The sequence below is a fragment of the Anser brachyrhynchus genome (assembly GCF_964034855.1).
Source record: "Anser brachyrhynchus genome assembly, chromosome: 15".
Lineage (NCBI taxonomy): Eukaryota > Metazoa > Chordata > Aves > Anseriformes > Anatidae > Anser > Anser brachyrhynchus.
In genome coordinates this window covers 7,814,924-7,840,392 of record NC_137733.1, presented here as the reverse complement: position 1 = coordinate 7,840,392, position 25,469 = coordinate 7,814,924, and the positions used below count along the sequence as shown (strand labels likewise).

The 25,469-nt window shown below is 40.6% G+C and overlaps 1 protein-coding gene across 11 annotated transcripts in view; it reads right to left on the bottom strand.

Moving 5' to 3' along the window:
* Positions 1–25,469, bottom strand: part of CPPED1 (calcineurin like phosphoesterase domain containing 1) — a 60,385-nt gene that overhangs the window by 26,686 nt on the left and 8,230 nt on the right. For 6 of the 11 annotated variants that reach the window (XM_080557297.1, XM_080557299.1, XM_080557300.1 and 3 more), the window contains exon 2: positions 22,975–23,193. In XM_080557297.1, coding sequence (XP_080413423.1) covers positions 22,975–23,193 — 219 coding nt within the window. Of the gene's footprint in view, positions 1–532; positions 10,021–10,988; positions 11,080–14,870; positions 15,592–22,974; positions 23,194–24,389; positions 24,460–25,469 lie in introns of those variants that run through there. The other 5 variants (XM_080557294.1, XM_080557295.1, XM_080557292.1 and 2 more) reach the window with 5 other exon arrangements.

Below are 25,469 nucleotides of genomic sequence, written 5' to 3'. Positions count from 1 at the left end.
TCCTTGGCTCTCCAGTTGACGAATTAGCTTATGGATGGGACTTAGGGAGTCTCGGTTGGTGCGATATTGCCGCCGGTGCACAGTTGTGGTAGCGATCGGCACTTGCTGTTCTTCAACCCTCAGCAACCCCACAACAGAAGGGTCCTCTGAGAGACCAGGCAAGGTAGACAACTGTTTAATGTCCTCTGTCTCCAAAGCAGCTATGCCAAAAGCCCAGCGGAACCCTTTTGGGTCCTTGAAATATCCTCTTCTAAGATAGTCTATGCCAAGGATGCACGGAGCATCTGGGCCAGTCACAATACGGTGCTTTTGCCACTCATTCCCAGTTAGACTCACTTCAGCCTCCAATACAGTTAACTGCTGGGATCCCCCCGTCACACCATAAATACAGATGGGCTCTGGCCCTTTATAGCTTGATGGCATTAGAGTACATTGTGCACCGGTGTCTACCAAAGCCTTATACTTCTGTGCGTCTGACGTGCCAGGCCATCGAATCCACACAGTCCAATAAACTCGATTGTCCCTTTCCTCCCCCTGGCTGGAGGCAGGGCCCCTCTAGTCCTGGTCAGAATCTTCATTTCTGTGTTTAAAGGACTGCCTGCTGGAAGTTGGAGCAGCAAACCTTTCAGAGAACTCCTTTTTCCCAATTGTTTTCCTTTGCAATTCACGTACCCGTGCCTCTAGGGTCGCAGTAGATTTTCCATCCCATTTTCTCATGTCCTCTCCATGGTCACGTAGGTAAAACCACAGGGTGGCGCGGTGTGTGTGCCCACCATATTGTCTTCCTTGCATAGATGAACGTTTACCCCTAATAGCTGAGACACTGGTTTGTACAGGTGGGGAGGAAAATAAACTCTCTTTAAGTTGGTGGATCTCTTCAGAAAGTTTCTCCAAGGTATTCTCTTTTAGCTGGTGAACACTAGTTCGTTCAGGTGAAGGGGAAGATAATCTTTCTTCAAGTTGGTGGATCTTTTCAGAAAGTTTCTCCAAAGCATTCTCTTTTAGCTGGTGGACACTGGTTCGTTCAGGTGAAGGGGAAGATAATCTTTCTTCAAGTTGGTGGATCTTTTCAGAAAGTTTCTCTAAAGCATTCTCTTTTAGCTGGTGGACACTGGTTCGTTCAGGTGGAGGGGAAGATAAATTCTCTTTAAGTTGGTGGACCTCTTCAGAGAGTTTCTCCACAGCTGAGACACAGGCCTTTAGGGAAGAGGAGAGATTTCCTTCGTACTGCCGGAGTATTTTAGTCACTTCATTCACTGTGGGATTCTCCTCCGTTTTCCAGGTTAGTATTGCCAATGAGTTGGCATATGATGATGGGGCACTCCGTACAAACTTCCGCCACATGGGTGGTGTACACTGGACTGCATCTGGATCTGTGGATGTTTGTGCGTCATCTAGGTCCTTATAAATTACTTCCCGTACGGCCAATTCCCTCAGGTACTGAATTCCCTTCTCCATGGTGGTCCATTTGCTTGGTAAACATACAAGTTCTTCCTTGAAGAGATACCTTTCCTTCACAGCTGACAGGAGACGCCTCCAGAGGCTGCGAGATTGTGCTCCATCTCCAATTGCTTTGTCAATGCATGCGTCCCTAGCAAGGGATCCCAGCCGCCTGGCTTCCTTGCCCTCCAATTCCACATAATTGGCTCCCGTGTCCCAGCACCGGAGCAGCCAGGTGACAAGCTGCTCGCCTATACAGCGACCAAAATCTTTTCGCACATCTCGTAGCTCACGCTGGTATAGAGTCCGGGTAATTACTGTTGATTTTCCGACATCCTCATCCTCATCTTCAGTCTCCTGCACCTTTGATGGCTGGTATGGAGTCCGGGTAGTTACTGTTGATTTTTCGCCATCCTCATCCTCATCTTCAGTCTCCTGCACCTTTGATGGCCCAGCCTCGTCTTCACTTCGCCCAGACTTAGCAGAAGACTGTCTGCGTTTTAAACGACCTGAGCCTCTATACCATTTTTTCACCTTGTCTACAGGGGCAACTTGCACTGCTACAGCTCGTTTCTCTGACCCAGCCACAGGGTCTGCCACAGGGGTTGGAATACCCTCTGCGGGGTCAACTTGCACTGCTACAGCTCGTTTCTCTGACCCAGACACAGGGTCTGCCACAGGGCTTGGAATACACTCTGCGGGGTCAACTTGCACTGCTACAGCTCGTTTCTCTGACCCAGACACAGGGTCTGCCACAGGGGTTGGGATACCCTCTGCGGGGTCAACTTGCACTGCTACAGCTCGTTTCTCTGACCCAGCCACAGGAGTGGGAGCAGCTGCACGAGCTGGGGCAGCTGCAGGAGCTGGGGCAGCTGCAGGAGCTGGAGCGGCTGCAGGGGCTGGAGCTGGAGCGGCTGCAGGAGCTGGAGCTGGAGCGGCTGCAGGAGCCGGAACGGCTGCAGGAGCTGGAGCTGGAGCGGCTGCAGGAGCTGGAGCTGGAGCGGCTGCAGGAGCCGGAACGGCTGCAGGAGCTGGAGCTGGAGCGGCTGCAGGAGCTGGAGCTGGAGCAGCTGCAGGAGCCGGAACGGCTGCAGGAGCTGGAGCTGGAGCAGCTGCAGGAGCTGGAGCGGCTGCAGGAGCTGGAGCTGGAGTAGCTGCAGGAGCTGGAGCTGGAGCGGCTGCAGGAGCTGGAGCTGGAGTAGCTGCAGGAGCTGGAGCTGGAGCGGCTGCAGGAGCTGGAGCGGCTGCAGGAGCTGGAACTGGAACGGCTGCAGGAGCTGGAGCTGGAGTAGCTGCAGGAGCTGGAACTGGAGCGGCTGCAGGAGCTGGAGCGGCTGCAGGAGCTGGAGCTGGAGTAGCTGCAGGAGCTGGAGCTGGAGCGGCTGCAGGAGCTGGAGCTGGAGTAGCTGCAGGAGCTGGAACTGGAGCGGCTGCAGGAGCTGGAGCTGGAGCGGCTGCAGGAGCTGGAGCTGGAGTAGCTGCAGGAGCTGGAACTGGAGCGGCTGCAGGAGCAGGAGCGGCTGCAGGAGCTGGAGCTAGGTTGCTAATAACATCAATTGCAGCTCGATAGGCACAAGCCAGACCCCAGCACGCTACAGTGATTTGTGTCACTTTGGAACTGCCAGAGTCATGACACCTTTTTTTCAAGCATTCTGCCAGCTTTTTAGGATTTTGCAGTTGTTCAGGGGTGAATGTCCAAAACACTGGAGGTGACCACTGCTCTAGAAACCTGCCCATATCCTCCCACACTCCCTGCCACTCGCAACTATCCCGCCTCAAGACAGATCTCCGGATGAGATTCCTAAGTAGTTGTTTAACCCTCCACAAAATCTGAAGCGCATTCAGGAGACATAACAACAAGAGCAGGCTGGTCTGAGTATCCCAAGGATATTCAACATCTCGGAGAGCCACCGTAACTAACTCGGGGGATAAGAGGGTGGTGGTGAAGGAGAAAGGGAGAGTGAACAGGTAGGGAAACATGTCTTCCCCTGTCCCCTTCACAGATTGGCTCCCTAACGAAAACAGGCAATAGGTGTAATTGCTAATAGTTTCCGAGATATGGGTTCCAAAGTATAGAGTCGACGTCAGTGCTGAGTACAAATACCAGGTTAAAGTCGTGACCAGATATTTCATCATTTCATAAGCCATTGTTACACCGCACAGTACCATAACAATCTTAAACCAGGGCCCGGAAAGGATAAACAGTGCAACAGGGAGCACATACAGAAAGTAACGCACCATAAAACTCAATTTGGAATACAGGTACAGCAGACTGGAGATTAAGGCAATCAACATCGTGACTAGCAACTATTAAGCAGGTCCAATACTTATACCAATTTTAGTTTAACACACTCTGGTCAGATTTGTCGATATCTCAACCCTTCGGGCCCCACGTTGGGCGCCAAAAAGACTGTTGTGGTTTAACCCGGCTGGCAGCTAAACACCACACAGCCGTTCGCTCACCCTCCCCCCTCCCTCTCTGGGATGGGGGGAGAGAAACGGGAAAGTGAAGCCTGTGAGTTGAGATAAAGACAGTTTATTAAGACAGGAAAATAATAATAACAATAATAATAATAATAGTGATAATGGTAATAGTATTAACAATAATAATGTGTAAGAAAACAAGTGATGCACAATGCAATTGCTCACCACCCGCTGACCGATGCCCAGCCTATTCCCGAGCAGCCGGCCCCCCCACCCCGGCCAGCCACCCCTATATATTGTTTAGCATGACGTCAGATGGTATGGAATACCCCTTTGGCCAGTTTGGGTCAGCTGTCCTGGGTCTGTCCCCTCCCAGCTCCTGCTGCACCCCCAGCCTGCTCGCTGGCAGGACAGAGCGAGAAGCCGAAAAGTCCTTGGCCTGGTGTAAACACTGCTCTGCAACAATTAAAACATCAGCATGTTATCAGCGCTCTTCTCATCCTAATCCAAAACATAGCACCCTACCAGCTACTATGAGCTACTTAACTCTGTCCTAACTGGAACCAGGACACAAATTTAAAAAATTTTTTGGAAAGAAGTTATTTTTTTTGGAAAAAAGTTATTCTAATGATGACAGATTTTTCAGTTTTCTAAAGAGTAATCTTTAATCACAGAGGTCACTGATATGCCTACTTTTTGTGAATTGAATTGCACATTTATAAAGTGCATTTTGCCCTGTAATACTATCTAACATGGGCCTATTTCACAAATAATAACTGAATTTGTTAACCAAGAAATTTTAACAGGGTTTTCACAAGAACTCTGAAATCAGAATTACAATATAGGTTTGAGTACAAGTCCATGCAAATCAATCATCATGTATTTTTAGACCACATTCTATTTTTGTAACTACACATGTATATATATACAGAAATGTATTACAGGGACTCTGGTCATGTAAGTAGGAGACAAAAGATTTTTTTTATCCACATTTCTTGAAAATCCTTGCAATTAATATGTTTCCGAACACTGACCCTTGGTAACCGTTGTTAGTATTTCAATTCCTTTTCTCTACCCTATAGATAAACCGTACACCTTATTGCTGTTACTAGAATCTTATGGTTTGAGAAAAGTACTAAAAACCAACATGTTCATATATCTAAACGTAAAGACAGGTGCGAGATTTGATAAGTGGTGTGTCAATTCAAAGGAAGGCAATCCACAGCACTCATCTTTAACTGCAGAACCAGGCAGAACATTATTGTAGCAAAATCTCTGAGTAACTTAGAAATACTGGCCATATGGCACTAGAAAGTATCTAGAAAGTAGAGGACGGCAGGTAGGTTTGTAGGGCTTGTTAATGTACCAGGAGCATGGTCAGTTTGGGCCATCCTTCCAGTTCTGGAAAATCCTTATTACTCCTAGAAATGAACAAGGCAAATAACGTCTCCTGTTACTTGGAGGAGCTGGATGTAAAACAAACCAAAAAATAAATCTGACGTACTTTGTTGCCCATGGGGCAGGAAGCCCAGTGAGAAATCTGCTTGCCCTGCCCCTCCCTGCCTTCCCATGTGAAGAGCTGGAAATTTCAAGCTATAAATACAAAAATGTATTCCATGTGGGAGGGAGGTGGGGAAAAGGCGAGGGGGAAGGCTCTATTAAGAGATATGTAAACACACTACACCATGCTAATCTACACGCTATCACTTTGGGAAATTTAGCTAACAGTTTCAGAGTATAAAGACATTTATGCATAAGTTACAGAAATAATTTGTAGAATTATGTATATGTCTTCCCAGTGGTGAAATTCAAGCTCCAGAGACTAACACTTAGATTAGATTTGTCGACAGCAGGGCACTGGTTCCCTCATTTAATGCAATATTATTTCTATAGCAACAGGGAGACATATTCAGTGTTTTATTGCAGAAAACAGATTGCTCAAAATGGAAAACAAGGTCTCTGCCCAAAGAGTCTAGGAAATCATACTAAGTAAAGATTATTTCAGGACAATTACATTCTGGCTTGACCTTTTCTTGGTAGAAGGTCAAAACATCTTCAAAAGAAGAGAAACCTACAAAGGTACGAAAAGGAGGAGCAATGTCTCTGTAGTCTTTGGGACAGGGCTAGCTATAATAATTAATCATTCCAATGATTATGAAGAACATTTTTATGTGCCAGTATATATTTCTTTAGCTTAGAGAGAGGATTGGTTGGAGGCAAATAGGAAGAAAATATAATGCCAAGAGGCAGTGTAAAAAAGTAATTTGGGAAGTGTCAGGGTGGATGGAACCGAAATTCATTTCTGTTCTCTTTATCCTGGCATCATGTGCGGTGACATTTTTAAATCCCAAGCTACAATATTCTGTCTTTATGTTAGGCTCTGTAAATACAGTCTTGCCCTAAGATAAACAACTTAAATTAATAGCCCATAAAGGACAGTTTGGCTTTTAGAAAAAACACAAAAGCGAGAGAAGGTGCTGGTGCAGTTGCCTGTAATTCTCCACAGCTTCCCAGCTTATCATTTCTGAAGGCTGAGCGATGTGAACAGGAGCATGAAGGTGCAATGTCAAAGTCTCTGCTGCGCTGCATCTTCATGCTGTAGGTTACATTGCTGTTTGCCTACACACTTGCAATGCTCTATCTTGCACTGCTTTAAGGAGTAAAGGCAACCTGCCTTCACTCACTGGAAGAGTAAATTTCAAGAAAGAACGTACTTCTAAAGCATTTTTGCTGAAGCTGGCTTTAGTCAGCACAAGCAGAATTCAGATTATTCTGCCAAAGAAATAATCCTCTTGCTGATAATCCATGCTGCAGTTTACTTTGGTATTCCAGACCATGCCTCTATAGCAAAGTGTTGGGTTTAAAAAAATTTTTTTTGGATGCCCTAGCTATAAAAACAATTTGAAACGGTTTGTCCCCAGACCGCAGTGCTGCAATGTGTGCTGTCTGCAGTTCTGTATCCGAGACAAGCCTTCACTGACAGCAACCTCCACCACCATCATCACTTTCCCACCCTGCAAGGTATTCCAAATACCTAACACCTGTTTATCTACTGATATGAATTAGGAGGAAAAGACCCCCAAGTACTACCCCACCTCTGCCAGAGGACACGGGTGCGTGGAAACTGTGGGTGCATCAGCCTGCGCCTCCAATTTCATACCGTTTTTCAAGAGATGGAAATTCCAGTGAGGTAATTAGACATCTTTTGCTGAACAATCAAAGGTATCAGTCATAAATCCACAGAGACCACCACCACAGAGAGGTCAGTTACTCAACCTGACACGATGATACCACATTTCTCTTTCTGACGACCCACTGAGAAGTCACTTCAGTGATCTGCTTGGTACAGACCAGCCCCGTACCACAGGGAAGAAGTGCTGCAGCTTGACAAGCGATGCTGATGTTGCTGCTGCTTCTAAAGCTCCTTTAGGGGCTGGTTTTCCTCAGGAGCCAGAACAGTCCTATTTGTCTACTTCTTTTGCAAATCTTGGCACAGACATTATTACTGTGTCATGGTTTGCTACAGGAAAAACAACGTGGGTGAATACAACCAAATGTCTAGTAGTAAGTTTAACCTAACAACTGGCTTTAGAAGTCTGGCAAACAGGATCCTAACTGTGACTTTGTACATATTTACATCGCCTCCACTGAGTTAAGGCGTCTCTGAGTCTCTGCAAGGCCTTTGCTCGGCTGAGGACGAGTGCAGGCACTTTTAGGGTGAAGTTACTGAAGATTCAGCCAACTGATCAACCTCTTGACTATGAAATGTGAAAATCCCAGCTCCTGCCTAGGAGCCCTCACCCACCAGCCTCACACCATTGTCATATTTGCTGAATTGCTTTGCAAACCTATCAAGTTCACCAACCTGGCAGAGAATCTCCCCCCCAAAAGGTGGTGCATCGATTGAATCTACTTTTAAAACAGGTGAACCAGAGAAGGCTCCAGTGATGAAGAAGAACCTAAGGGAGGGCAAGAAGGTGCGGGATGAGAGCATGTGAAGTAGCAGCATAACTTGCAGGTTTTGTCATAAGTACATTTATATTTCTCTTGTTGCCTACATATTATCAGCCACCAGAGAGGCCTCCGTTTTCCTCTACTTCACCTGTTCAGAAGGGGAAAATTACTCTCTAAATTACATAAAAAAATGTAAAAATGTAGCATAATTGTTTTCTGGATTTCGGAATTACTCAGTCTCAGTCTTTCATTGTATCATACAAGTGTCCTAAACCTTTGAGGAGTTGCAAACACATCCTTTTAAAAGAAAAATGCAAATTTTCAGGTAGCAAAAGAAGAAAGTTAAAAAGAAAATTGTTTAACTATAAGCTTTTATGCAAGCAACACTTTTGAAAAGAACTGACATGACAACTGCAATCTGGTTAACATCTAACCCAAGAGACAGAATATCACAGAGCAGGTAAGAGCTAAATTGCAGGTTAAAACACTACATAAAACATCAAATAGAAATAGTAACTATATCTGATAAAAGCAAAATACAAAATGTCAAAACATCACCAATGAAAACTGAATTAACAAAAGCATTGGACCCATTCCTTTTGTAGTTTACAATGAAATCAGGAGAGCTACTCTGACACCAGAAGGCATAATTCTTGATGGGAACAATCACATGACTGCTATAAACAAAAGACAGATTTGTGTTTTCTCCTGGGCCTTACAGTTCATCTTTGTATCATCTTTGCACCACAATCACCTAATCAGAGTCTAATTATTTTGGGCTCTCCTTTTCTTGAGGTGCTTGTCCTTTTGTGGTTTTCATGACTGTCTGCAGTTGCTCGACTCCTTTTACGTGACATTTAGAGGACTTTCCCTAGTATTATTCCCTAACTTTCTAGGGAAGACAAAAGAGGAGTCCAAGGCTATACTCACAGCATGCTCCTTTTGTAAGTACCTTCACAGAGACATATTTAACCACTGCCTCTATCTCTCTTTGTCAGAGCAGTCTCCTCCTGCTCAAAATGGGATTGCCTTTCATCTCCATAGCCGTTTTGGACACCTGGCTGTCAGCTCCAGTTTAGCAGGGCTACAGCTAAGCTCTTACAGCATCCCTCGCAGCATCTCTGTGCTGACCCCAGTGACAGCCCCATTGCTGTGCTTGTTACCTAGGCCCAAAGCCAATGGTATCCCCAGAATCAAACTGTATCTTACAGGCTCGTTCTACAATACACAGGACACTGGTATAGAAAGAAAACAGCTAGCAGGCCATCCTCTTACTCAGTCTGTACCCTTCATTATTTCTTGTTTTAAATTTATTTATTTTTTCTCTCCCCTCTAGCATCTGCCATAATGAAGTCATGCAATACACTGTACCGTTGCCAATTATTACATGCAAGAATAAGCCGATCGATTTTAATAAACCCAGCATGGTCATGTTCTGAAATAGGTTTTTCTGGCTTAGCCCGTGCTGTAATAGCCAGAATGTCTCCTCTCTCCTCTTTAGACATATTTGTTTCTAATTTCAAATAGCCTGAAAACATTATTTTTATGGCATGCAAAAACCATTTAATACACACTTAAAGATCATGTAAATATGACTATATACTCGCTCCTGGACAAACTGCCTGCTCGATCTAACTTATAAAATACCTCATCTCATTAGTTCCCACTGAAAAGCAGGAACTGAAATACCCATTTGTCTACAGCTGTAAGCAACTGATTTTTTCAGTACATTAGAAACAAGTAATAGTCTGTTCTGAGCCACAAAAAGGGATCACGCTAAAGAATTTCCCTGCATGAAAACACAAATTAGATATATTTTATATCTTTGGGCACTGAAACAGGAAGAAAACTTAACTCTGGTTTTAGCTAATAATTAACAATTATTATATTAAAGCAATGACAACCCCCCAGAAGTGAATGAGGCAGCCTGTTAGGGGCTCAACTTCTCCTTGGGTTTCAGTGAACAACATTAAATGTAACGGCTGCAAATGCTGACATTTTTCTGAGCTCCAGCCATGCAGGTGTCCACTTAACAACCTAATTCATGGAGTTTACTGTTCTGCCTTCTGCTGTGAAAATAAGTATTATGCTTCATTTAAGCCCGATTCTGCTCTTCTATCCTTCCTCATCTCTTAGCTGTTCAGAGCTGTCCCATCAGGCACAGGCCACCACTGCCTTTGGGTTTGTGCTGCTGATGAAATCCTAACAAGCAGTGAAAAAAGCTGCAATGTTACAGAAGTTGGAATAACAAACTTAAAAAAGTACAAAAGGTACAAAATTGTCTTCACTAAGCCTTCACTTTTAAGAGACAGAGCAAGATTCTAATCTTTCACTTTCTTCAAATGATGACCTGTGAAATATTACAGCTTTTTGAGACTTTCACAATATTTACAGCTTCATATTCAGTAGTTACCAACATGACTAAATAACTCTTTGAAATACTAGTCCCTTAAGTCCAATGAAGTTGTCCACACTGTTAAACCGAGAAATGCTTCCAGTAAGTGGATAAAATTACTTAAATGTTTTTTTCCTGATGTCTGAGGCATTGTCTAGCCTTACAAATACATCTTTGCTACTAGAGCAAGTGCATAACAAAAAGGCGGTTAATATCAGCCAGAATCAATGGCTTAAACAAGCCGTTTTTTCTTTAGAATATGCTCTCCTAACCTAAATAATAATCCTTTGCCATTTTTGTCTTTGCACCGCACCCATGTCCGCTATGGGGTGTTAGAGAAGAGCTTACAGCAGAAGCAGGCAATGTGCCACAGGCAGAAGAGCCTCAAACGGGAACTGGATGCTTTAGCCCAATGCCTGCCCATTAAAACCATGTTACTTTTCATTGACTATGTACAAGTTGGCAGTTTGGAAAAGACAGCTTTGTTCAGTTTGATTAATCAAGTCAAAATGACGTGGGCGAAATCTTCTGCCACTGACTTCCAAGGAAGAAGAACAAAATCCTTTCCAATTCAGAGGCGTGGAAAAGCCTGGAGACGCGCCTTTGAAAAAGCACTCACACTTATGCTCAAAGGCCTGTTGTGGTCATCTGCTCTGACAATTCCTGCACAACCCAAAGCACTCATTTTGTGCAACTCACTCATTATGTATAGCACATGCAGTTCCAAGGAAAAACAAGAAAGAGGCAACAAAGATTCAAACAGAGATATATTTACCATACAACAGGCCAAATAAATAACTCCTTGTGGATGTCCACTCCATGTATGCATTTTCAAAGGTTCTTAAGCTAAATGAAAACATTCTGGGCTGAGAAAGAAGGAGGAAAAGGAATTACAGTTGGAGTTTGAGAGATTAAGTTTTACTATAACATAGAGAAAAATCTAACTATGCTTCCGTATATGTATATATAATATGTTATATATCATCTAGTACAATGGAAGAGTGTATGTTTTAGGACAATTGTGTAAATAATCATGTTTCAAAGATTTTCATTCAGAGAGTTATGGTTAACAGGATTCCTCAGATCAGCTGCAGAGCAGACCACAGATTATGGTCCAAAATACAAATAAGTATGTACTTGCTCAAGTTAAACACTTTCTTCTGACTATGGTATGTTTGCAGTATGAGAGTAAATCATATTGTTGAGCAGATATTCTCCATGCACAGAGAATATCTCATGCTTCCCTGCTCTTGGGCTGATTACAGCAAATTAAATTTCACACTAAGCAGCTTGGAGGCTTTGAATGCTCCATTAGGTTTTACTAGAAACAGATAATTACTATAAAATGTTTATTTATGCAACCATAGTGACATTTCTTGAAATCGGTACTATTAGATGTTTGACAAATACTGTAGTACCCACCCAGTTAAGAAACTGGGTTACGTTACTAATTGACGTGTGGATACAGGTTTGGAGAAGAAAATAGCTGAGAATCCTTTTGGTTGGGCTCCATCACACCCAGCATATCAAAGTTATCAATAGGCTGCAACAGCGAGACAAATGGATGCAATGAGTTAACTTAGTGTATGCTACGCTACTGTCAGAAAATTAGATCACGCTTAAAAACACTGCTCATGTCATTTCAGATGACAGTGCAGAAAAAAATACCACAACAGTGATCAATGATGTATTGATAAAAAAAATTACTGAATATTCAACAAATAAAATTTTAACCTATAACTTCTTCAGTATAAACATTTCAACTCCACTGCTTCTACCTTGCACTTGAAAAGTCAATCTGTGCCTTTTCTACTTCGTGCTCTATTATAAATCTCCACTGACAAAGATTCAGGAATTGGGATTTAGCTGACAATTTTGCTGAAGCCGCATGTGGCAGAGCTGAACACAGCTGCCTCCTCCCCAGCTGTGCCAGGCTGATGGGAGTTTTGAAAAAAAAATAAAAAATCAAACCACACACAAACTTGCTTTTGTTAGTAAACCAAGCAGCCAGTTCCGAAAAGGGAGGAAAAAAAAGACAAATATAGCAAAGGTGACATGCCTACAGTCATTTTTAAAGCTGAAGCGATATTTTAAGCATTATTTCTGTAGACTTTTTTTTCTTTTAATTAGCTCTGTGTTTGTTATATGAACAAATCAAACATCAGCATTTGTGCTCTCGCCTTCTACATGAGGAAGGGAAATCATTTAAGAATTACTGTATTTTTATTTTATAAAGGCTTAATTTTAATTATCTCCTTATATACATGCTTCCCTTGAGGGCAGGCATAGCAGCTTAAAGTTATCTGGTGAGTTCTTTTTTTTTTTTTTTTTTTTTAAGTTATTGTTCCTTTGTTTTAGCAAAATGGGTTATTTAATGGTAGTTTAAAAGCAATAACAAAAGCAGTTCACAGCCAGATTTACTACAGAAAAAATCACTTTTTGAGGAAGATATTAAGCATTATCAGGCATTTCTTCCTTTGTATGATGTCTTGCTAATTCGCTCTATATAACATTAAGAACTTGTATGGGACCTGACTTTCCCTGTAATTTATTCAGTTCACAAACATATAAATGGCAGTTTGTGCATTTGCATACAGATTTCAGCCTTGCATTCTTATCACGTCTTGTGCACAAAAGCCACCAGCAGCAAAGAGCTCCAAATCTCCAACAACTCGGTTATTGAAATGTGACCAAGATGGTTTGTATCTGATATAACAAAGGACGAGTGCAGCACTCTGCCTCCTGGAAGGGATGTCAGGAAATCAACAGAAAAATTTACAAGTTTGTACATTAAATGCATGCGAAATGTTTGCTAAAGAGAAGGATGAACATTCATATGCAAATGACTGCAGACTTTATTAAATATAACAAAAGTTATGAAACTCAGTATTATCTCAACGACCCCTTTTTATTGGCTCCAAACCAAAATCAGGCAGAACTGCCTGTAATGCACTAAGCTTCAGCCCTTACCGAAGCCAAAAATTCACTAATCTTTCCTGGTCAAGCCCAAGGCTGCTTTTGAAGTAAGAGAAACTCAAGTATTTACAATAGTGAGGTGCCTTTATCTTGGTTTTAAAGAAAATGCTTTGACCAGGACCATTTATGGTATGTACTTTCCTCTTGGTTTAGAAAACTGAATAAGTTGAAGAGTTTTCTTAGAGTTACCCTCTAAGGTGGAGGTTTGCAGCCTATGCTTTAAAATTTATTATCTATAAAAACTAGAGTTTTGGAGGAAGACGTATTCAGGGACTCAATATTTAACAGAAACAGAAGACTGGAATATTCTGAACTGCAGCAGTCACACATCACATCTGGGCCCTGGAAAGCGGCTCAAGTTAGTAATTCTCTCAGGAGGGGGAATGCCTTAAAACGTTACAGTGATTATAACCAGAAATGAAGCCATACCGCTGTCTGGACAACAGAGCCATCAGCTCTGATGCTCCTCAGCTCTGAAGCTGTCTATTCTGAACGTAAATAACTTCACTCTCTCCAGCGTACGTGTCAGAGCTTATAAGAGGTACTGATTGTATAAAAGCCAGTACGCCCAGCTCGTCTTGTGTCCTGATCATCAAATTGTCAAGCAGAAGTCAAATGGAGAAATGCTGATTTGAAAATCATGTCCCTTAATTGCTGCCTAAATTTGAACTCAGAATCCTAACATTTGGCACCTGCTCTTGGAAAACTTAGTGCATATCATTGCCTCTATTATTATATGGAAAAAAACACTGTTTGTATGGAAGACAGGATTACAGAATGGAGTACATAATTTTAAGGACACATGTAGCTGGCAGTTTTACTTGCTTTTCACATAAAGCACATAGCGCTGCCCAAAATTGTAATTAGTCAGATTGAGTTGCTAAGCACTAAGGCTTTATTGGGGAGTTAGAGTGACAGTGGAGCAAAAATGTGCAGAATTTGAGGGGAATAAACATGCACACATGCTCACAGCATTGTATGCACTGGGGGGGGGACTGGTTGGCTGGTGAGATGGTCCTAGAAGCGTTGGGGACCCTGGAAGCAGCAGGCAGAGAGTGGGGAGCCTGGCACACCAGTACACAGCCAGTTCCTACAACAAGCTGGTAACGAGCCTGGTAGGCCAGGATTGTGGTCTCGTGAAGCCATCATAAAGCACACTAGCAAAAGGCTAGTGGCCTGTGTGTAGCAATGGCAACTACACCCACCTACATGCGGCCAGTCTGTAATTACCTAGGATAATTAATATCCTCCTTAAAAAACCTGGGAGGTAACAGGAAAGTATGAACTGGCATTCCCAAAGGAGTATGGGTTTCACATTGATCCTGGCCAACGTACACCTGCACCTGGCTGTAATGCACCTATGGACCAGGCTACGGAAGGCTGTTCCTAAAGGTCCCATCCCTCTGAAGATGACTGGTGCACATCAAAAATCTCTTCCTCCATCAAGACAGTTGTTCCCTCCTTCTGACAGTGCCAGAAGTTCTATTACAAATTTAAGACTAATCTTCTGTGTTGCCTCAGCATGGATTGCTGGTGGGTTAAACAGCAATTGTTGCTACATTGCTATTCTTTTTAGCACATTTAAATTTTACAGCAAGATATGGGAAAAAAATGTAGCTGCCTCAAGTAGAATTTAGACATCCATACTGTAAAATTTGATCTCATTTAGCTGCAACCTTACCCCATCAAGTTCCATATGTGTACTTCTGTTTTCTCCCTGGAAGTTCCTCTGGCACTTTTTTTTTTTGTGTGCGCTCACAGCCCCAAATAAACATCAGACCACACAGAAAAAGAAGAAGAAAAAAAGAAAATATGTAACAGACACAATCCTGGAAGATCTTACAAGTCGTAACTGCAGCTCAACAGAGAGGAGACACAGACAGCAAACACACCAAGGAGCAATAAGAAAATATTACTGAATGACTGCAGCTCTGTACAGCTGATTAAAAAAATTAATCAGATGATTTAACTTGTTCCATTTACAAAACAAACTTATATAAAAATCTACATTTCATCATGCTTTACGGTACCAAAATGCTGACCAACTCTGTGTTCCAACTCTATCACAGAGAATTATCTGGCAATTCAGGCTTTGGTTGGCATTGGTGGATTAAATAAAAACCTAAGTCGTACAAAAGTAAGTTCAGAAACTGGGTCTACCCAGTTTTAGCTCTGTAGACATTTTTAAGTATTATACAGTTTGCTTTGCTGAAGAGCAGTCAAACTGTTGATACTAGACAACATCTCCTTGCATACCTTTCCATGCCATGTCATGTTTGGTAACAACCCTGTGTTTCCTCTTCCTGCACCATGCAGACCAGAGCAGCTTTGTTCACACTTGAAAGCTTCTGTTTAATTCTCCCCAACCAGCTTCTGTTCATTAAGGGGTAACTAGTTTGCATCTGAAAAAAGTATCAGTTTATGCCATTTTTTCTGCAGTGTATCACATTTATAATACTTGCCCTGTTAAGGATTTGAAATGTATATCCACATATATGTGAATGGAAGAATATATGCAAATATATATATAGGCACATGAAAACAAGGATGATGTTTACTCTACCAGGCAGACAAAAATTAAATGCATATGGCAAATCTGTCTGATGTTAAATAAATATATTTAATAATAGAATAAAATAAATTCACGAGACCTTATCTGTAGTCTAGATATAAAATTCATATTGCAATTATATATAACCTACAAAGCTACTGTCCTTCCTCACAGCCACCTTCACTACAGTACTGCCACCATGTGCAGTAATACTGGGTATCTTTGAAAGACCACAAGTATTCCCTAAACTCTAGGAAAGGAGGAAGAGCCACTGTAACAAACAAAGCTCCCAGGTAGATATAAGGATTAAATGAACTGCTTTCCTTCCTGTGCAACATCTCCCCAGGAACCAGGTGTACCAATTTCAGAGCCACTGTTGAGGTGCAAAATGGCACGAGGCAGCTCTGACCTCAGCAAACAGAAAACAAATGAGCAACACCACTTAAATATTTTGTCTGCTTTAAAATGAATAAAAATCTGTGCAAAAAAGCCCCACAACATCAGACACTGGGAATGAGTAAGAAAGCATAAACAGGCAAAATTGCTTATCTTGACGTGATCGAACTAGAAAGAAAGATGGACAATTGCTTCTGAAACTAATGAGAGAAATGGAAATATAGGCAGATTAATTAAAAATGAAGAAGTGCCATCATAATTAATTCACTAGGCATGTCAGAAGAACAGAGACAACATAATTCTTGTATTGGAATTCAGTCTACTTCAAATACAATGGCTTAGTCTCCTGCCATCGTTTACACAGCTGTCTAGATTGATTTTTTTTCAAAGGGATATAAAAATGGAATAGATGTATTCTTTAGAGAAAAGACCTTTGTAATAGCAGATCCAAGTCTTCCTCCTTCCCACCTCTCAGCAAAACGAAGGAATTCTGAAGTAGAGCACAACATGCATGGCTGTTCCTGCCAAATGCTGTGTCCGCTCAGCAAAAGCTGAAGGTTGCTCCACCAGAACCACATTTGTTTCAGAAATGTGTCAGAAAGAACAGTTTGAAAGCCTTTAATTAAATCATTTATTAATATAAAACAAAGGTAGAGGAAAAAAACTGAAACATCTTACTGCTTGGGCTTACTTGACTGAAAAGGCTTGTGGTGGATTGTTTAGCACATGGAGACATGGGCAGGAAAAATGTATATTAGAGATTACACCTTCACTTGGAGGAATTAGTACGGGTATTCACACTGTACTTTGAGTGCCATGATACTCAATTCTAGTAATTTTGATTTCTTCTAATTAACATATACATACAAATTAATCTAAAACTGCAAGCATAAACATTGCTTGCTCACTGATCCATTATAACACTGCTAACAGATCAAGCTTAAGTTCTATCAGTTTTTTTTGATTATACACATTATTAGACAAGTCTCGTTTCCTTTAGTCTCTAAACAGCTACGTTTTACTACACTCAGAGCTAAGTAAAGTTCGCAGGAGACTTGCTGTCTTACTTGTTCTTTCACCCTTGTAAGCAGAGCAATTAATGAAAAATAATTAAACACCTGGTCTAAAGCTACATCACATAAAAGACTTTTCTGGATAGAACTGATGTCTATCATGCCACTAATAGCAATAGCATCATTACAAAAATGCAGTTTAAATAAATTCCTCCAAGGGAATTCAGCCACATAAAAAGAGCTGTCATTCTCAGCTTCAGAAGTGAGCATTTCTCCATGGCTGCAGTGGGGTGACCTTGCAAACAGCTGAATTCTCTGCTGCTGTAACGAAAGATGTTGAAATGCAGAAGCTGGTTCCTGAGCGCTGCTCCAGACTAAAGGTATGGAATGCTAAAGAAAGCACAATGCTGCATATTAAATGAAACAGGGAAGAAGGGTAAGAAAGAAGGTGGGAGGGGGTTGCCCTCCATGTAAGGAGGGGGGTATTCCATGACCAGACACTGGGTTTGTTGAGCCTGTGGTTCACGATCAGAGGAGAGGTCAGCCCTTAAGAGTGGGATTTTGCTAGAGACAATAGGGGTGAATAAACAGATTAAGTCTTCTATAAGCAACTTGAGGAAGTCTCCAGATCACGAACCCTGACTCTTAAGGGAGACGAACCTCCCCAGTACCTGCTGACAGCAATCCAGGAGGGAGCCTGGACAACTTCTTAACACAGACGCAAATCTGTGGGCCAACCAGGGCCCACTCTTCCAGCCCAGCTACTCACAAACACAGGAGGTGCTAGGGAGCGTGTTAATCCCTGGCAGCCTTGGCTGCAGCAGCCATCAGAGTGGAGTTCATAATCCTGAGGGGAGTAAAGCAGGCAAGACAGCAGATCTGGAGCTTCAGGAGAGAAGACTTTGTGTTATTTGGGGAATTGGTAGATGGGATCCTGTGGGAGGTAGCTCTGAAAGGCAAGAGTTTGAGTGAGTTGACAGGTCTTCAAAGAAGCCTCCTCCTAACAAGAATTGCCCATCCTTATACTGAGGGGAAAAAAAAAAGCGTAGATTGTCAGGAGAATGACTTGGCTAAATGGGGAACTCTTTGAGCGTTGATGTAAAAAGGACATAAAAAGGAGACTGAAGCAAAGATAAGCTTGAAAGGAAGAACAAAGACAAACTGCCTGGGCATGCAGGGCTCACGTTGGGAAAACAAAAGCTCCACAAGAGTTGAAACTAGCAAGGGACGTGGTGGGCAACAAGAGTTTCTGCTGCTACTTTAGCAATAAAATAACAAACAAAATGTAGAACCACTGCTGAGTGAGGCAGTGATTAGTGACAGGTGCTCAATGCTCTTTTTGTCTCAGTCCTTACTGAAATGTTCTCCCAAGCCTTTGGGCCTAGACTTACAGAAGCAAAGGAACTATCTGTAGTGCAAGAGGATACAACCATGTATTTCTTGGAAAATTTCAACCCAAGCAAGTCTGTGGGACTTGATGGGAAGCATCCCAGAATGCAGAGAGTTGGCTGATGTCACTGCAAGGTACTTTTTATCTTCCAAAGGCTGTGGAGTTAGGATGTTGCAGTCTAGGTGGGTGGAGAACCTTGCTGCACTGTGGTGCTCAAGGGGTGTTGGTTGATGGAAGGACATGGGAAGCTGTCATAAACCAAAACAGAAAGTTCAAACTTGATACGGCAAAAAAAAAAGGAAAAAAAAAAGAAAGAAGTTGCCAGAGTGCTACAAAAATGCAGTGAAATAAACACATTACCCAATCAATAATATTTTGCAGATTACTATTTTTGCTGTAGTAAGTTATGGTATACTAACTTAATGCACACAAATGTTTTTAGAAGCAAGTCTCTCATTATCATGATGTGTCTAGGTGTAAGTATCAAGTTCACAGAAACCGTTTTTAGTAACAAAGTTGCACTATAAGGTATTGCTTAAAATTCTTGATTATATACCACAATATTAGCGTTACCACGAATAGATATCCTATTCTTGATTATGTAATCAAGAAAAACTTTTGAAAATAATATTCAGAGTACAAACTACTTTTAATCAGCAGCTAAATACCAAGATACTGGTGCTGATTACTTCATTGCTCTAATGACATCTGTAATGGATTCCAAGTGCTGTGCCTGATTGCTTCCCAGCTGATCAGGATTCTGCTCATCACTTCGAGCTGCTGGAATTCTGAGATTTCTTGGAGTTCCTTTGCAAAAGGCTTCAACCTTGCTTCAGCTTAATAGCTAGAGTGTGTGCTTTAAAACAGTCATGACAAACCTTAAATTGAGCTCTTCATGATAAAACACATTAAGAGAGGAATGTGTGTGGGTTTTTTTGTCCTTTTTTATTGTCAGGCACTGATTATAAAGTAATGTTATCCGAAGAACCTGATAGACATCAGCCAGTGGATCATACAATAAGCTTAACCTCACCTGACTGTAACCATGCTGCAACAGTAACTATGATACAATTTCATTAACCCTGATTTTAATATAGTTTTAATATAGCTGATATACACAAGTGATTTACAAGGTAATCTGAGATATTAAATAAGATAAGCCAAATTCACAACTGTTAAAATTAAATCAAAGTCTTGTCTTATATAATTTTTAATTTTTCCTACTGAAAAAAAGATTTTTTAATCCTTCCTTCTATTGAACTAACATGATAATGGAATTGGCACAGCAATTATTCTTTGAGAGACTGCTCTGTGGAGAAGCATGAAATGACGGCAGTACCATACCACTACAAACATGCAGTCAGAATGTTTAAGTTCCTCGAGGAAAAGAAATGCAAGTACTGGTCTTCCATTCTGGTCTTGCATGCAATCAATTATGCATTCATGCTACCTGAAAAGCTATTGGCTATAACAAATCTTAGATTACCTGTTTTCTCTTACTCATTAATGTACTACTGCAGAAAGACTTAAAATTTTGATTTTTTTTAAATAACAAATGCTGAAAGTGTTGGCAAATTTCAATATTCTTATTATAATTTTAAAATTGAACTCTTTCTAAAATTTTCTAGAAGTTTAATCAGTTACTGACTTAACTTTTTATTTCTTTGTGGTTGTAAGTTAGAATTGCTAAAAGAGAATGTATTTGTAAGGTATGAAATCTCAAGCACAGTATTTGTATCAGAATTAGCGGAAAGAGACTTGTGCCATTTGATAATAGAATATAACAGCTCTATATTATTATTTTTGCTTTAAAACTGAGCTAGAACTGGTGCAGAAATATACTAGAGTTTCAAACATGTTCCCTCTAAGAGAAGAAATTTAGGAACTCGTTCCTCTGTGAGTCACCTTGACCCCCAGAGCTTAACATGGAATGTGGCAGAAAAACAGAAAAAGTGACTGCAGTATTTCCAAGTTTTCCAGAAACTATCACTGCAAGGAACCCGAAAAGGTTTCATTTTTAACATCAGGGGATTTCCATTTGATAAAGAATATGCAGCAAATAAGTTCTTATAAAGCCAACAACTTGGCTTCTTAATGCTGGTGTCTTGCAATGTCTCATGCAGTAACAGCTATTAACAAACCCCACCAAAGAAACTGCTAATATGTATCTTGATAAAACACTGTTAAAACAGGGTATGGGTTGTCTCGCTTTAAAATATATATTCTTAGAGTTTTTATTTAACCTTTTTTGTGTTTTGAAGGAGTTTCTATTCCAGAGACTGAGAGAAAAAGGTAGGACAAAATCCTTTGAAAAACCTGTTATTTCACTTCCAAAATAGACATGCATGCAGTTTAAACTACTTTGTTTCAAATTCCTTTAAAAGACACAGATTCCGATTTACCTTCTATGAAATATTTTTTTCTAACTCAGCATTTCTATCCCCCCTGCTGTATCACACACGTCTCTCTGCCCTTTGGGGCAACTGATCAGTGTGCTAATCCCCAGGTATCTCTGCAAAGAAGAATGATTTGCTTCTATCTCAGGCTTCTATCTCTGGCTTTTATCAGTTTGGACAGAAAGACAAATGGCTGGCTGTAAAGTTGTATTTATATGTTTACCAACTCACAACACAAAGTCATTTGTATAAATACGAAAGAAGCAATGAAACAAGACAGTAAATTGTTTCAGCTGAAGACTAAAATTCCTTTCAGCAGTATATTTCCTCCTATTTCCTTAATGACGTGGTAACACAGGCTTATAAAGTGTTAAAGAATATAATTTAAATCAACAAGAACTTACTAGGCGAATTAAATAAAATACAGGAGCTCAAGCAAGTTAATAACTGCTCTTTCTTGCAATTGCTTGGAAATTGCAGTAGGTAGCTTCAAATATTTATACAATGCACAGCACATACATCATACACCACAAGTGATCTCAGCAGTACAACCTATTTGATTTCTTTTACATGTTTGCTAGTAAAATGAATGGATGATAATGTTTTGCTGCACTCGATAGGTTTCTATTTAAAATATTATACAAGTCCAAGACATACACTGGTAGAAGGGATAACGAAAGATCCATTTCTAAGAGAAAACAAACTTGCAGCACACAACACTCATTTATTTTATCCAGCGATCCAGCACCTAGCAGAAATCAGAAGACTGCTGGCTGTCTATAATTAGCACTCGTTCTCTATCAACAGCATAGGCCTTAGAATAATGTTGATAAAATCAAAATAGACAAAGGTAGACAAAGGTATCAGACAGAACTCTGCATTGTTTTATGAGCAGTTTGGAAATATCAAGGTAAACTGAAATTAGATTAGGTTTCTTGATTATTTAAATCTCTGTGTGAAATACCCTTCTTGACAGGATGCAGAACACCTATTGTTTATTCTGAGTTTCTTTCCTTCCCTTTCAAGGGATGCTGAAAGCAACACATGTGGAACTCTTCCATAAATTACGTCCTAATCGAAATACTTATTAAACCTTTGCTATGAGAAGGTTAGATGCTTCTTAGGAAGAGATTAGCTTATAATTCTGGGCTAAACCTGTATGCTTCCAAAATTAATGGAAAAAGATAAATCAGTAAAACAGTGTAACAGCAGACTTCACATTATGATCAAGCTGCTGAGGTTTTACGCAATAGAACCTAGCAAGCTTAAATTCTCCTGTTTTTTTATACTTTTCTGCTCTATCACTAAAATTGTATTCTGGAAAAAAAGACAGTTGTAGCTTATAAATAACAATGTCATTCAATTTGTCTTGTCAAGCAGCTAAGGTTTTAAAATCCACTTTGCGAGACACTGAATGAATTAGTGAAAGGTGTCTAATGCACTCAAACCTTGCTGGGCAAACAAGGGCCAGGAAGCACCACCTCAGGTAGAGCAAAGTATGCAGGACTCAATTTGCAAGCTCTCTTGTTGGATTGTTGTGCTGTCAGCTGCACTGCTAAGGCTGTCTGCAGCTCTGTTTGTTATCAGGGCTAAGAAATCAAAGACTCTTTGTTTAGATCTGCTTTTGAGACCACTTGCCAACTGGTAAGATGACTTTTTTATTCACTTCCAGAAAGAGTATTTATCTTAAAATGGCCAATATTATGAGTCTGTTTTAAAGTTATGACTGTCCAATTTTATAACGCACCTTTCTAGACACTCTTGTTCTTCCTATGGTCATACACACACAGACACTGATCACTGCTTTCTACAGCAACAGGACAGAATGCTACAACTTGAATTTGCTGACTTTTAGCATTTTAAGAATTTAAATGCTCGATACATCTCAGGAATCATCTAAAAACATTCTGTTTTTTCCGAACACCAAAACAGTAGGATACCAAATGCTATGAAAGAATATTGTGAAGTCAAGGGAATTAGCCTTGTTGCCTATCTGAAATATAAAGAAAATGGAGTTGTTATACTTTTAATTGCCTTACCTGGCATTCCATGGATAAGGTCTCCGCACAGCACAAAGAACTTGGGTTTAGGGTTTAGTTTGTTAACGGCCTGCACTGCTTGCTCTGTTAACTTGATTTCTTCTTTCCATTCATCATCTCCGTTGTTAGTGTCTCCAACTGCCCAAGCTTTTATCAGTCCAAACTGAGGATCTGCTCCTTGGATGAAGTAGAAAGGTCCCTTCCATTCATACTCATCATCTAAAAACACAGGAAAAAAAAAAGTGAAGTACTAGAGAAACTTTTAGAGAGAATGAAAAGTTCTATGCCTCATTAAATTGATTGCTCTTCACTTAAATAAGTTGAGTCCACTTTCATGAAAGTATAGAACTCTGTAGTCATTCATATAGGACAAATATAAAGGCAGAATTGCAAAATTTTCCTGTAAGGCGTAGCTGCAATAAATTGAAGTACATTAATCTAATTATACCACATGGTAATTGCAGACTGATTAGAGGAAAAGTATGTGAAGAATTTCGCAAATAGTGCTGGAAATTGCAAGACTACAACAGAGCACAAGTGTGTAACATTACATTTCAGTAGATTCTTTTAATACTCCAATTATTGCTCCTTTAATTAACAACTTAAAACACACACAACACATTCCACATTTTATGGCTCCACTAGACTTGTCCTTAAATTATTATTGAGTTAAATGCTGTTTGCAATACACTTTCTGGAGTTAGGGCTAATGCCACCAAACAGAACCAAGGTCAGCAAACACAAATCCCAGCAACATCAGAATTGGCAGCAGTAATGGAAAACCTAATTTGGAACTGCCACAATAGCTTCCAAGAACTATGATAAAAAGGTGGGAACTCAAAACAAAACAAAACAAATTTCCATTGGTAGAGTGAGTGCAGATGGATTATACTACAGAATTTGTACTGCTACAATCTTCTTGTATACTTGTTTCTTTGATACTCCAATACCAAGTAGCACAAAAGAAGTGTGATACATAAGACTGCCTGTAAGCACGTTACGAAAAAGAAATCTCACACTGAGAAACTAAAGCTATAGCTTGCTACTGATTAAAAACAAAAATTGGTATCATGTTCCCTAGACTTACATCTCAATTCTGAATTAAAGCACAAACACAAGTACACTGGGGTTTCTCTAGCTGTCTAAAGACATTCATTTGTGACCTGAAAACTTCAGTTTGGACAGCTGGGTCTGGCTTTCTCACTTCTATGCTTGTTACGAGCATGTCTAACTCCTATTTTGTTTAAAACATTTAGTTTTATTGCCTTGTTTTTTTTTACAGCATTTCAACCATCAGAAAGTCTGTGACTATATCAATCTACAGTTGAATGTAAAAAATGATACAGCAAATTATTTCAAATTAAAATACAATAGATAAGTGCATTCCCAAATTGTGTTCGCCTGATCTGACGTACAGTTTGAAGCAGTTCTAGATTTATCCCCCACTAGCAGCACATAAGCAAGTAACATGTCTACCGCATGGATTCACTTCTTGTTTTCTTCCAAGTGGCCTAGTACTGGACCTTCTTACTTTCTAAGAAGAGGGGTATGTTTTTTTTCAAGGAAGGTTGGAAAGCAGGGGTTATAATTCATCTGCACCATGGATATAAAAGGACTGGGGTGGCTAAGAAGGAATGTGGGCAAGTCCCCACAGCTGCTTGTAATTGTCATCTGTTGCTATGGCATCAGGTCATTTTGCCAAATGCAAACTTCTACATTTTGGTTAATGTAACCTTTAATTTCTAAACAAAATTACTTATCATCCATTAACATTGTTTGTTAATTCACGCTAGCATTGCCTTGTTCTAAATAATAATCACATTTTATAGATAGAACTCTGAGCCATTTATTAGCTTTTAATTCTGAAATGGACTCTTCCAATTACATAACTTATTCGGAGAAGTGAGATGATCCATCTATCCATGAGTTTTCAATAGAAGCCTTATGGAACCAGCTGAATGACATGAAGTAATTTAGGTTTTTATTGTGTGTGTCTTGCATGGAAAATGAAAAATATGACTGCCATAAAAATCAGCTTACGTGCTGTATCAAAGGCATTGTTTGGGCAGAGAAATCAACCTCATAGTTTTTCTAAGCAGAAAGTTATAAAGAAACGAGTTAAGGAGGCTTGCATCAGAAATCCTTTATGACCTATACAAAGCAAGGCTGAAAAGAGAAAGTCTGAAATGGGAGCTTGTTATGGAGGAGTGCAACAACCTCACACTCACTAAACTGATGCTCGGGGAAAAAAAGCTTTAGTCTTTGAGCAATGTGGTGGGATCCTTAGCACCTGTCCCTTTTCCAGTAACTTGGGAGCCAGCGCTGATCACGGATGCTGAGCATAATTGACTTATTTTGCACTGATTAACCTGAAGCCAGTAATTCCTACAATAGTTACCCAAGCCAACGGAGAGACATCTATCTTCACAGGAACCACTTAGAAAAGCTAATCTTTGTTTTAAAGGACTGGGTTTCACTGATGGATGCACCATGCT